Consider the following 13,903-nt stretch of genomic DNA (forward strand, 5'->3'; position numbering starts at 1 on the left):
TATACAAAATCCTTTAGAGGCGGAATCCTACTTTCCTTGTTATTTACTGAAATGCTTTCACACCCAGGTACAACTGATAAACCCCACAACCTATTTTCTAATGGGTCTAGCCACTCACAGGGCCCTGGGTTAACAGGGCACATGGTGCGCCAGGCCTGCTCGTGGCAACAACCAAGCCTGGCCCATTTGAACCCAGCTCTCCTCACAGAGCTGTGACTTCTGCATAGAGAACAGACCTGTGGTTGCCAAGGGGAAGGCGGGTGAGGGAGGGATGGAGTGGGAGGTTGGGGTTAGCAGAGTATAAATAGAATGGATAAACAACAAGGTCCTACTGCATAGCACAAGGCACTATAGACAAATATCCCATAATAAACCATAATGGAAAAGAACAGGAAAAAGAATATATATATATGTATAACTGAATCACTTTGCTGTACACCAGAAACTAATACCTTGTAAATCAACTATACTTCAATAAAAATAAAAATAAACCAGATCTAGATTTAAAAAAAAAAAAAAAAGGCAAACTGTCACTTCTGGTCAAGGGCCCTTCACAGGCTTACATTTTTCTTTTACATGTGACAGCTGTCAACTGATACCTAGAACAGGCACAGCACAGAGAGAACATTCTGGAAATATGAGTGGTATGAACAAACTTTGCACTGGAGAGAACATCAGAACATTAGATCAACTTCCTTGTTTCACCAGAAGAAATCAAGGCACAGGGGCTTCCCTGGTGGCGCAGTGGTTGAGAACCTGCCTGCCGATGCAGGGGACACGGGTTCGAGCCCTGGTCTGGGAAGATCCCACGTGCCGCGGAGCGACTAGGCCCGTGAGCCACAGCTACTGAGCCTGCGCATCCGGAGCCTGTGCTCCACAACGAGAGGCTGCGACAGTAAGAGGCCCACGTACCGGGATGAAGAGTGGCCCCCGCTCGCCGCAACTAGAGAAAGCCCTGTTCCTATCCTGTTCCATTGATCTATATTTCTGTTTTTGTGCCAGTACCATACTGTCTTGAACCCTCCTGCACTGTTGGTAGGAATGTAAATTGATACAGCCACTATGGCGAGTAGTATGGAGGTTCCTTAAAACACTAAAAATAGAACTATGATATGACCCAGCAATCCCACTACTGGGCATATACCCTGAGAAGACCATAATTCAAAAAGAGACATGTACCACAGTGTTCGTTGCAGCACTATTTACAATAGCCAGGACGTGGAAGCAACCTAAATGTCTATCAACAGATGAATGGACAAAGAAGATGTGGCACATATATACAATGGAATATTACTCAGCCATAAAAAGAAACGAAATTGAGCTATTTGTAATGAGGTGGATGGACCTAGAGTCTGTCATACAGAGTGAAGTAAGTCAGAAAGAGAAAGACAAATACTGTATGCTGACACATATATATGGAATTTAACAAAAAAAATGTCATGAAGAACATAGGGGTAAGACAGGAATAAAGACACAGACCTACTAGAGAATGGACTTGAGGATATGGGAAGGGGGAAGGGTAAGCTGTGACAAAGCGAAAGAGCGGCATGGACATATATACACTACCAAACGTAAGGTAGATAGCTAGTGGGAAGCAGCCACATAGCACAGGGAGATCAGCTCGGTGCTTTGTGACCGCCTGGAGGGGTGGGATAGGGAGGGTGCGAGGGAGACGCAAGAGGGAGGGGATATGGGAACATATGTATATGTATAACTGAAAAAAAAAAAAAAAAGAGTGGCCCCCGCTCGCCGCAACTAGAGAAAGCCCTCGCACAGAAACGAAGACCCAACACAGCCATAAATAAACAAACAAATAAACAAACAAACAAATAAATATTTTTTAAAAAAAAAAGAAATCAAGGCACAGAAAGGGAAGAGACGCGCCCTAGGTCACACAGCAAGAAGGAACCAGAACTAGATCTAGAACTAACGCCTCCTGACTAAAGTTCAGGGCATGCTCCTCTGCACCTTGGAGCCATGCAGACCTAGGGTGCGCAGCCTCAGCTACCAGAGGTCACAACCAAACACGTCACCAGTTCAACAGGTGTTGCTTTTTCCTCGCACTCATCTCAGAGCCTCCTTCGCCCTTTCCACAACACAGTCTTTCCTCCTCTCTAAGTAACAGTTTTAAAGGTAGGGATCTTCAGCAGCGAGAGGGCTTCCCTGTAAACTGGGTTGGACACAGAAAATACCCGGTGCTGGCTGCGGTTCCCACCGCTAGAGGAGAGGTAGCCTGGGAGCTCCCGGGGTCCGAACTCAGCCTCCGGCCCCGCCCCGGCCCTGCCCCTAAGCGCGCCCGGCCCCGCCCCAAACGCGCCAAGCCCCATCAAGCCTGCAGCCGACTCGCTGCATCATCGCCAGGCCCGGGCGGAGCCGAGCTCCCAATTCCCTCCCCCTCCCTAAGATCCGCCCTATTGGCGTAGACAGTCAGAAAACGCGTCCAATGAGAAGGAAGGGGCGGCCGCCATGGCCCTATCCGCTGCGACAACGCGAGAACGGACACAAGTAACTGGCAGATTCTAGACCTCGGTCTTTCCGCGTCCTTCTACGCTTCGCTCCCACTCTTGCCGACCCTGCGCCCGAGGGAGAGCCGGGAAGGCCCCTCTGATCAAGTAAGTCTACGCTGACTGAAGTACTGTTGGCGTCGGTCCAGGGACGGCTGCTGCTACCCCGACAGAGCTCGGGGTGGGATGGGGGTCGGGGGAAGGCCCGAGAAGGGGGCGGGGAGGAGCCGAGCACGTGGAACGCCGGCACGACCCTGGCGTGGGTGGCTGGCTGGCTGGGCCGGCGAGCTCCGGCTGTGAGGAATCGGTGGGCGGGTGGAGCTCCTGCGTCTTGTCGGATCTGCCGCCGTAAAGACGGGGGGAGGGGGACCCCGAGTGTCGCCGCCCCGTGTCCGCCCTGAAGGAGCGCTTTTCTAAATCCTGATGTGAAGTTGCCACCCAACACCTGCCAGTGGCTGGACTGCGGGCCCTTGGTGGCGGCTTACCTGCAAGTTCAGGTTGAGGTTGATTTTTTCAGACAGGTCAGCGTAACAGCTAATGCAAGCTCCTCGTGAGTCCTTAGGCACTGCCAACTGCTTTACAGGCATTAACTAAGCTTTCCATACACCAGCCCAGTGAGGTAGGTGGTAGTGTAATACCTCCGTCAGACGCAGAAGAGCCCTAGTGAGGTTGTCGCTTACCCGAGGTAACTCGCGAACTAGTAAAGTGACGGAGCCGTGGGATGAACCCAAGCTTCCCGAGGTAACCTCCACACCGAGTTACGGTAGCGACAAAGCCACGCCTTCCACGCTAGCGCTCGCCGTGTCCAGGAAGCCTCGTCGTCTCCCCAGTTGTCTTTAGAAACCATGACACCCCGTCCCCCTGGACGGGCGTGGTGTAGTCCACAGACCTTGGCAGACGCAGAAACAGCCCAAAGGAAAGAAGACTGAGGCCACAGCTTCCTGGAGGAAACAAAAGTCCAAAGCCCCACACTCCAATTTTAAATAACGGTGGAGATTGTAGTTTGAGGTGGTGTCCTGGGGCCGGACCAGCAGGGGTGGAATGCCGTTTCCCCCACGCAGTGTGTCTTTCTGGGCACCATGCTTGGCCCTCTAAGCTTCCGTTTCCTCATCTGTGAGATAGAGTTTTAAGTAAACGCCGATGCGGGGTGGCCACGGCAAGCCCCCTGTGGAGGCCATTTTGCGTAGGACTTTTCAAACCAGTGGCGTTAGCGTTTTCCACGCTGCAGTCCAGTAGCCTCTATAATCCCCATGAACCTGTCGCTGTATATTTAGGATGTGCCTCACTCATAAATGGTATAGTACTGCTGTAGTAGAAAATCTTTTTTTGTTTGGGGGGATATAATTCACATACCATAAAATTCTCCGTTTTACAGTGTACGGTTTGGCAGGTTTTGTAGAATATTCGCAAGGTCGTGCGGCCATCTTATTCCAGAACATTTTCACCACCCCAAAAATAAGCACTGTGGCCCCGGCGCGGCCTAGGCCGAGGCATTGTTAGGCTCCAGGCCCGGGGCCGCGGGCCACGTGCTCTGTAGGCTGTTGAGGCGGCTGCTCGGGTGCAAGCAGTGGAGCCTCCGCTCGGTGCTGAATTTCGGCTGTGGGCCGCAGCCGAGACCGGGCCCACCTCTCACAGAGGCCGGGAGGGAGGCTGCCCGCCACCCCACAAGCCTGAGGCCCCCAGGCCGGGCCTTTTCTGGGTCGCACCGTCGGAATTTGGCGGGCAGGCCCAGGAGGGCGTCTTGGGGGAGGGGAAGGAAGCGGTACCCAGAAACTGGGCCGCTCAAACCCGGAGCAGTTTGGAGATCTGTGCCAAGTCTTCGGCGTGCCTGCGCAGAAAACCGCCCCGCTGCAAGGCGGAGCCGACTCTCCCGCGAGGGTCTCCGCAGAGACCCCAGATTTGAACAAGGGCCGGAAAAACCGCTGAGGAGTGTGCCAAACTTAAGGATTATCGGTATGCCACTGCAGTTGAGAGACTTGCGGCCTAAGGAACCATTGTAGAAACGAAACGGGATGACCTCACAGCGACATCAACATCAGGGAATGGAGAAGCTAAGCAGCTACCTGAAGTAGAAAGGACAAGTCAGCACAGCCATCCGCTGGACCTGTTATTTCATGGCGAACCCACTTACAGAGAGCTACCCTGGATGCTGTGCAAACAACGCTCATCTGGAGGAAACTGTTGGCAGTTTTGAAAAGCAGAAAGTAAAGGATATAAAGACTGTATTTTCAGAATTTATCACTACTGAAATGCTATTTCAGAGCAAAGCTTCAGAGGTGTACACTGGTGCCTACCAAAATATACAAAAGATTGATGAGAAGATTTGAGGTTTTCAGAAGCTCTTGGTATTCACCCGATTATCCATCTCACTTGTATATTGTAAGAGCAAATTCAAAGTTGCCTTTTCAGAGACTTTTTTAGCTAAGTGTCTGCAACAGGACTGGTGTCCACTTGTGGACTAAGAGGGGATCAACAAGAAGAAGACGAATTAGACATTACAGAAGAAGAAAATTAATTTTCCTCAGTACATGTCTCATTTCCATTTTTATCTTAATATGACTCAGAATTCAGGATTGCTGAATTGTAAAACTTTATTCTGGCTTGCTATGCTAAACATCAAAATGGAATGCTACTGAAAATAGGGGAGGAAAATGGAAGGATATTTATGCTGATCCAAAATGAAGGTTTTAAAAAATATTACACAGCCAGTCATTTCAACCTCCTACCTAGTGATATATGATCTTTTTGTATAACTCCCACACTTTTTTTTTTTAAGATTATGGGTTTCAGAGTATTTCATATTAATGTACTGTACCTGGTTAGGAGTCCTATAGTAAAGTAGATATCAAAAACCAAAAGATCTACCAATTCCATTTAGCTTCTTTTATAGACTAACTCCACAAAAGGATCCTATCTACTCATTTTGATTAAATATAAATTCTATCCCATGAAGCTTTAAATAAAAAGACAAGTTTTCTTTTCTTGAAAAACCTTTTACTGAAACATGAAGTTTCATCATTTGGTCTGTAAATTTACCTTTCAACAAGTGTATAATCAAACAGAATAAAGGAAACCTGACACCAGTATAATCCATGTTTTACAAATGAACAAAGCATGAATTTTAGTTTAGAGTCGCATTCAACTTGATTCTGGCTTTGAAACAAAACTGCTGTCGTACTCAGAGAACAGACTTGTGGTTGCCAGGGGGGAGGGGCGGGGGGAGGTTGGGGTTAGCAGATGTAAGCTGTCATATATAGAATGGATGGATAAACAACAAGATCCTACTGTAATGCACGGAGAAGTATATTCAATATCCTATGATAAACCATAATTGAAAAGAATATTTAAAAAAGAATATATATGTATAACTGAACCATTTTGCTGTATGGCAGAAATTAACACGTTATAAATTAACTAAACTTCAATTAAAAAAATTTTTTTAAACTGTTGTCATACTAAAGTATTATACATGGTACTACAGCCTTTGGAAAGCTAGTAATTTGGTGGAACGTTGCCTAGAAAAACATAAACTAGAACACATGGAACACCATAAATCATTTAAAATTCTATAAAAATTTTTCTAAGCTACCACCTAGATAATAAAAAGATATAACAGTTACTCTTGGAAACATAAAACAATTTAATCAGTCTTTATCAACTCATCTGGGGTAACTGGAAAAAGCAATTATTCATAACAGAAAAGTAGACTTTCGAGAAGCTATAAAAAAAGGACCTGAACCTTTATACTCCCTGTTCTGTACCCCCTCTTCCTTCAGCACCTGGAAAACCATTTCTCTCTTTCTCCCTCTCTGGATTTGCCTATTCTGGAGATTTCATATACATCAAATAAATAATACAGTGTGTGGCCTTTTGTGTCCCACTTCTTTCATTTAGTATAGTGTTTTCAAGGTTCATCCACATTGTAGCATGCCTCAGTACTACATTCTTTTTATGGCTGAATAACATTCTGTTGTATGGATGTGCTATATTTTGTTTATTGAGTCATCAGTTGACGGAAACTTGGATTGTTTACACTTTGGGGCAATTATGAATAATGCTGCTATGAACATTACTGTCCAGATTTTTTTTTTTTTTTTTTTTTTTATTTTTGCTGTGTTGGGTCTTCGTTTCTGTGGGAGGGCTTTCTCTAGTTGTGGCAAGCGGGGGCCACTCTTCATCGCCGTGCGTGGGCCTCTCACTATCGTGGCCTCTCTTGTTGGGGAGCACAGGCTCCAGACGTGCAGGCTCAGTACTTGTGGCTCACGGGCCTAGTTGCTCCACGGTATGTGGGATCCTCCCCGACCAGGGCTCGAACCCGTGTCCCCTGCATTAGCAGGCAGATTCTCAACCACTGCGCCACCAGGGAAGCCCCCAGATTTTTATATGGCCATATGTTTTCATTTCTGCTGGATTTTGCTAGGTCATATGGTAACTCTATGTCGAACATTTTGAGGAACTGCCAAACTGTTTTCCAAAGTGACTGCAGCGTTTGCATTCCCACCAGCAGTGTATGAGAGTTCCAATTTCTCCACATTCTCACCAATACTTGTTACTGTTAGTTTGTTTTTTATTATAACAATCCTGGTAGGTATAAAGTGGTATCTTATTGTGGTTTTTATTTTCATCTACATATTGACTAATGATGAGCATCTTTTCGTGTTCTAAGTGGCCATTTGTATATCTTTGAAGAAATGTCTTCAGATTTTTTTCCTGATTTTTTAATTGAGTTATTTTTTTCTTGTTGAGTTTATATATTCTGGATACTAGATCCTTATCAAATATACGATTTAAAAATATTTTCTCCCATTCTGTGGGTTGTCCTTTCACTTTCTTTTTTTTTTTTTTGAAGTGAATGGTGGTGTTTCTTTTTTTAATTTATTTTATTTTTGGCTGCATTGGGTCTTTGTGGCTGCGCATGGGCTTTTCTCTAGTTGTGGCGAGCGGGGCCTGCTCCTCGTTGCAGCGCACAGGCTTCTCATTGCTGTGGCTTCTCTTGTTGCAGAGCACAGGCTCTAGGTGCGCAGTCTCAGTAGTTGTGCCTCGCGGGCTTAGTTGCTCCATGGCATGTGGGATCTTCCCGGACCAGGGCTCAAACCCGTGTCCCCTGCATTGGCAGGCGGATTCTTAACCACTGCGCCACCAGGGAAGCCCCCTTTTCACTTTCTTGATAGTGTGTTTGCACAAAAGTTTTTACTTTTGATGAAGTCTACTTAATCTCTTTTTTCTTGTGCTTTGGGTGTCATATTTAAGAAACCATTGCTTATTGAAAGTTCATGATGATTTATACCTTTGTTTTCTTATAAAAGTCTTACAGTTTTAGAACTTGGATCCATGAGTTAATTTTTACATATGATGTGAAGTAGGGATCGGATTCATTCTTTTGCAGGTGAGTGTCCAGGTGTCTGAGCAGTTGAAAAGATTATTCTTTGCCCCACTGAATGGTCTTGGTCAGAAATCAGTTGGCATAGATATATGGGTTTATTTCTGGACTCTCAGTTCTACTCCATTGATCTATGTTACTATCCTTGTGCCAGTACCAGTGTCTTGATTACTGTAGCATTGAAATTGGAAAGTGTGAGTCCTCCAACTTTGCTTTTTTTCCAAGATTGTTTTCACTCTTCTGTGTCCCTTGCATTTCCATATGAATTTCAGGATCAGCTTGTCGATTTCTCCAAAGATGGCAGTTGGAATTTTGATAGTGGTTGTGTTAAATCTGTACATCAATTTGTAGACCATGTTAAGTCTTCCAATCCATGACATGGATGTCTTCCCATTTATGTAGGTCCTCTTTAATTTCTTTTAACAATGTCTTATACTTTCAGTGTACGAGTTATGCACTTATTTGTTAAGTTCATTCCTAAATACTTTATTCTTTTTGATGCTAATGTAATGTAATGCTATTGTATGGTTTTGTATTAATTTCATTTTTAGATTATTCATTGCTAGTGTATAGAAATACAGTTGATTTTTTTATACATTTATTTATTTATTTTATTTATTTATCTTTGGCTTCATTGGGTCTTCGTTGCTGCGCGCGGGATTTCTCTAGTTGTGGCGAACGTGGGCTACTCTTCATTGCAGTGCGCAGGCTTCTCATTGTGGTGGCTTCTCGTTGTGGAGCACAGGCTCTAGGCTCACGGGCTTCAGTAGCTGTGCCACGCGGGCTCAGTAGTTGTGGAGCACAGGCTCTAAGCTCACGGGCTTCAGTAGCTGTGCCACGCGGGCTCAGTAGTTGTGGAGCACAGGCTCTAAGCTCACGGGCTTCAGTAGCTGTGCCACGCGGGCTCAGTAGTTGTGGTTCACGGGCTCTAGAGCGCAGCTCAGTAGTTATGGCACCTGGGCTTAGTTGCTGTGCAGCATGTGGGATCTTCCCAGATCAGGGCTCGAACCCGTGTCCCCTGCATTGTTAGGCGGGTTCTTAACCACTGCGCCACCAGGGAAGCCCTGATTTTTATATATTAATCTTGTATCCTGCAGCCTTGCTTAAATCATTTATTAGCTCCAGTAGTTTGTGTGTGTGTGTGTGTGTGTGTGTGTGTGTGTGTGTGTGGATTCTTTAGGATTTTCTGTATGTATAACATCATGTCATCTGCCAATAGAAATAGTTTTACTTCTTCCTTTCCTGTTTGCATGCCTTTTATTTCTTTTTCTTGCCTAATTGCCCCTGGCTAGAACTTCCAGTACAATGTTGAATGGAAATGCTAAGAACAGACATCCTTGTCTTGTTCCTAACCTTAGGAGAAAAGCCTGCAGTCTTTCACTATTATGATGTTAGCTGTGGGGTAGATGCCCTTTATCAAGTTGTGGAAGTTACATCTGTGCCTAGTTTTTGTCATGACAGGGTATTGGATTTTGTCTGGTGTTTTTTCTGCATCTCTTGAGAAAATCACGTGGAGGTTTTTCCCCTCATTTATTCTGTTAATATGGTGTACGGCATTGATTGGTTTTTGTATGTTGAACTTGGGGTAAATCCTACTTGGTCATGGTGTATTATCCTTTTTATATGCATCTAGATTTGGTTTGCTAGGATTTGGTTGAGGATCTGTGGCTGTGTCCATAAGGTAGGTTAATCTATAGTTTTCTTGTCTTGTGATACCTCTGTCTGGTTTTGGCAACAGAGGACTACTAGCTTTATAAAGTGAGTTGGAAAATTTTAGTAAATATCTTGCATATAATTCTTACAACCTTTTGGATTATTTTCTTCGGATCTATTCCCAGAAGAAGGCATGTACATTTAAATTACTTGATAAGTATTGCTCAATCATTTTCCAAAAAGTTAAATCATGTTTGTTTATTTGTTTGAGATTAACATTGTCTTTCTAGAATAATGGTCTCTTAGAAATTATTATTCTTTATCCTTCAAGTACTTGAAAGCTTGTGTAAAAGACAAAGCCAAGCTCAGCCTTCCACAACACATTTAATGTCTGTGCCTGGCAGAGTGGCTCCAGAGGAGCTGGGATTCAACATTTCACCCAGAAAATAATTGAGCGCTTCCTGTTTAGAGCAGGGTTTCTTAACCTCAGCACTATTGGGGGCTGGATAATTTGTTGTAAGGGGTTGTCCTGTATTGTAGGATGGTTAGCAGCATCCCTGGCTTCTACCCACTAAATGCCATAGCAGCCCACCCCTCCCTGCCGCCAAGTTGTGACAAACAAAAATGTCCCTGGACATTGCCAAATGTCCCCTGGTGGGTGGAATTGCCCTTGGTTGAGAAACACCAATCTAAAAACTGATTGTGCTGACTTCATATTACTGTCCAATAAAATTGTCTCTAATTTTGAATTTTAATCTTTGCTATATTATATATATTTGGCTTTGGAGCCACATTTGTCTCACTCTGTTACCATGTGCTGGTAACTTTCAAATCTATATCTTTAGCCTCATTTTCCCTCTGAATTCCCAGATCCCTATTTACAGACATCTTGAGATTGGTTTGTTCAAAATCAGACTTACTGTCTTCATTCCCCAAACTGCTCCTCCTCCTTGTCTCTCAGGTCAGAACACTACCATTTATCAGGTTTCAGCTGCTCTCTCTCCACCTCTCGCATGAAATTCACCTCCTAAATCTTTCTAAATTCGGAGTTCTCTATCCCAAGTATCACTTCCATGTTGGTGGGTTCATGTAACCTGAGTTGCTACAGCAGTCCTTAACTTCCAACTTATTCCCTCCACCGCTGCCTTTCTAAAATGCAGGTCTAGTCATGTTACTCAGCGAACTTACCGAGCACCCAGAGACCTCAGCATCTGACCCTGCCTGCCTCTCTAGCCTAATCTCCCAGCCCCTGTACTTTAGGCTGTGGCCATATCAAACTGCTTGCAGGCCCCTCACTCTGCCAACCTTGCCTGATGGACTGGGTTCAAACTTACTCTCCCCTCTGGCTCTTCCATTCAGAGCCATCACTCCCTTCTCTCCCACTGCAGTGCCTGCACCTGTGCTTGTGTGAGGGGGTGGTTTAGAAATACTGTCTTTGGCCAAAACCAGCACTCACCACTTATTTCGTTATTTAGCACGTCCTTCTGATGGTGCAGTGCTGTGCCGCGGACAGTGGTGCAAGTGGGCCAGTGGCCCTGCCTCCTAATGGGTGATCTGACGCCTTTGACTCGCCGTTACCTATACTTTTCCACTATTCATGCATCATTTCATAACTAAAGCAAACTGGAATCATGTACGGAATGTGCAATCTAAATAAGTTTTCATCTTTTATTTGTAGAGTTGGTTGGTAATAATGATAATCTTATGTCAGTATGGCTTATTTTTCTTACCAGTTTTCTTATCACCATCCATACATATTTCCCTTACTGTGCATAGTGCCTTTAGCCTGTAACATAACTAATTAATAAATACAACTTTATTCTTTGTCTGAGGCTTAAGATAATTGATCCAAAGGGAAACCTATGCATGTGGTATTCAGGAGCCATTAAAGTGGTTGCTGAGGAAAATGAATAAAATTATTATATTTTTGGAGGGGGGGGCAGTGGTAGAATTTCAGAGAAAGGAAATACAGATAGGTGAAAGAGCATACTAGGAACTAGGGAGAGATCATGAACTCGCTTTGGAACATGGTCTGTGAAAGTAGACAGGAGGCAGCCTTTTGATAAGAACTTGATGCTGGGTTAGAGATGAAACAGTGTTTGCAGGTGAGATTGTATTAAGTACAAAATGAAGAGGATCTAGGACAGAACGTTGTTAAACACAGAGTGGGTGACCCAAGAGAAACTAGAGAAGGATGAACTTGACAAGTACGAGGAGAAGCAAGAGAAAGATATTCCAGAAACCTAGGGAAGAGTGAAGCTTTGTGGTGTCATGTGTTGTAGGAATAAGGGCTAAAAAGAGACCACTAACTTTGGCAAGTAGGTGATCATTAACCTCAGCAAGAGCATTTTAGCAGAACGGTGAGGATGGAGGAGGCCTGACTACAGTGAGTTGAAGAATGATTGGAAAATAAAGAAGTGGAGTGTGTACATATAGACCATGCTTCCAGAACATTTCTGTTCCTTTTGGATTGGAAGTGGAGCACATACAAATGAAAAACCTGAGCGTGTTTATAAGCTGAGATAAGGAGAAGGGGAGATTGATTAAACATATATGAACACAGATGTCTGCAGAGTTTGAGAAGGAAATGAGATCAACAGCCAGGAGGGGTGGGTTTGCCTGGAAAAGGCACAGGGACACCTGTTTCTCCAAGACAAAAAGGAAGATGATAAGACTTAGTAAAGGCAGGCATTTGTGGAGGGGATGAAAAAGAAGTTGGGGGTATTCGTACTGGTAACATCTCTCTTCTGGGTGAGGTAGGGAGCTATGCTGTCTACTAAGTGTGACTAGGAGCAAGTGGGAAGGGATTTTAGGAGAGTGATAACACCCTGGATTGTCGGGAGTGAATCAGACTAGGAATAAATAAAACTAGGTCAATTTATAATGTCCCAGCAGAGGAAGAAAGTGAGACATTTGTGATGACTCCAAGTCCGCATGGCTATATTGATGAGCTTTAGTAGTGCTTATTCATTCTGGCACAGGACTAGAGAGTGGCTGGTTAAACTAATCCAGGTTGTGGAGTCTGCTTCCCACTGACTCTGAAGCAGGCAAATCAAGGACTTCGTGACAGAATTCACGAAATGTTTGGTTAAGTACTATACTCACTAAATATCTCTTCCTTTGTATCGAATAGCCCCAACTCACAATCATAGGTTGACACAGAAGTCGTTGGGTAAATACTGAATTCTGGAGTGTAGGTCCAGACTTCTGGTGCTCTGTTTGATGCTAACAGGCAGTTCCTACTCAAAAGTAGAAGTTGGAAAATAAAAGCAAATAGATTTTCTAATCTATTCTTTGGTTACATTCAGCCCTAGAAATTTTTTTCTAATTTTGTTAACGGCATTTGAATATACTTTTAAAGTGTATTCGGTAAGATGTCACAGTGTCTCCACTGAGTGGGGAAAGGATCACCAGGTGTTGGGAAAGCATGAAACTCGCAGCAGCTGGTCTGTGTACTACAGTTGTCTCTTTAAAAATTCCTAATGTGATTCCCAGTGTTAAAACTTGTGATGATTTGATGATTAAGTGATAAATTCAGGCCATACAAGATAAGACCTGAAAAAGCCAGTCAAAATAGTTATGGCAACATCAGTGTCTTTAAGACATCATTCCTTATTTCAACCAATGCATGCGCACATCCTTCCCTTTAACAGCTAGTGTACTTCAGGAAACTAAAACACTCTCTAAAGCACATTGAGAAGTCACATGCCACTGGCCCCATTTAATTTGTTCACAATTTTTCCTGCTTGATACTGAAACCGAGGAAGAGACAGTGTTCACAATTAACTATTCGTTATGAATAGGGATGTGTGTGGATCGAAAGAAAAATTATTATATGCTCTGGAGTTAATCTGGTAAGGAAAAGAAGACTAGCTTAGGAGGGTTCTCATGCCAGGCTCAAACTGTTGTTGGAAAGTAATTGTGAGAGTCTGTCAACACGTCACACAGTGACCTGGGGAATGGAGGTTGGCAGGTTGTCGGGCCAGGTATCAGCTGTGAGGTAAGAGGACTGCAGCCAGAGAGATGGCTGCAGACACGTTGGGTTTTATTTGTGTGTCCACCTGGTGGCAGTCCTACAGGTAAGGCTTGGTGGCGACTTTAATGATAACCCAGGTTGGGCCATCCTTTTGCCTAGTTCTGAGCATGAAGGAACTATCAAGAAGCAAACAGAAGAGAAAGGTGTGCACACGTGCATTTGTATGTAACTTTCTTTCTTTTTCTCTTTTAGCAGCTGAAATGCATAAAAGCAGGGGGCAGAGTAGAAGACATGGGAGAAGGAGCCACCGACACAACCCTTGGTTCAGACAGCATGGTTCTAATGAGAGGCAAGTGCTGTTGCCCAGTGTCTTCCTAGTGTTGCAGCACC

General features: G+C 44.4%; 1 protein-coding gene across 6 annotated transcripts in view; it reads left to right on the plus strand.

Moving 5' to 3' along the window:
• Positions 1–2,517: 2,517 nt before the first annotated feature.
• Positions 2,518–13,903, plus strand: part of DCAF4 (DDB1 and CUL4 associated factor 4) — a 40,311-nt gene continuing 28,925 nt past the window's right edge. For 5 of the 6 annotated variants that reach the window (XR_014015423.1, XR_014015424.1, XR_014015425.1 and 2 more), the window contains exons 1-2: positions 2,518–2,612; positions 13,766–13,862. Coding sequence is in view for 3 of the 6 variants with exons in the window: in XM_081229309.1 (XP_081085435.1) it covers positions 13,774–13,862 (89 nt within the window). In the remaining 3 variants the exon portion in view is untranslated. The remainder of the gene's footprint in view (positions 2,613–13,765; positions 13,863–13,903) is intronic. The other variant, XM_081229308.1, reaches the window with a different exon arrangement.

The sequence above is a fragment of the Mesoplodon bidens genome, assembly GCF_964165515.1.
Source record: "Mesoplodon bidens genome assembly, chromosome: 3".
Taxonomy (NCBI): domain Eukaryota; kingdom Metazoa; phylum Chordata; class Mammalia; order Artiodactyla; family Ziphiidae; genus Mesoplodon; species Mesoplodon bidens.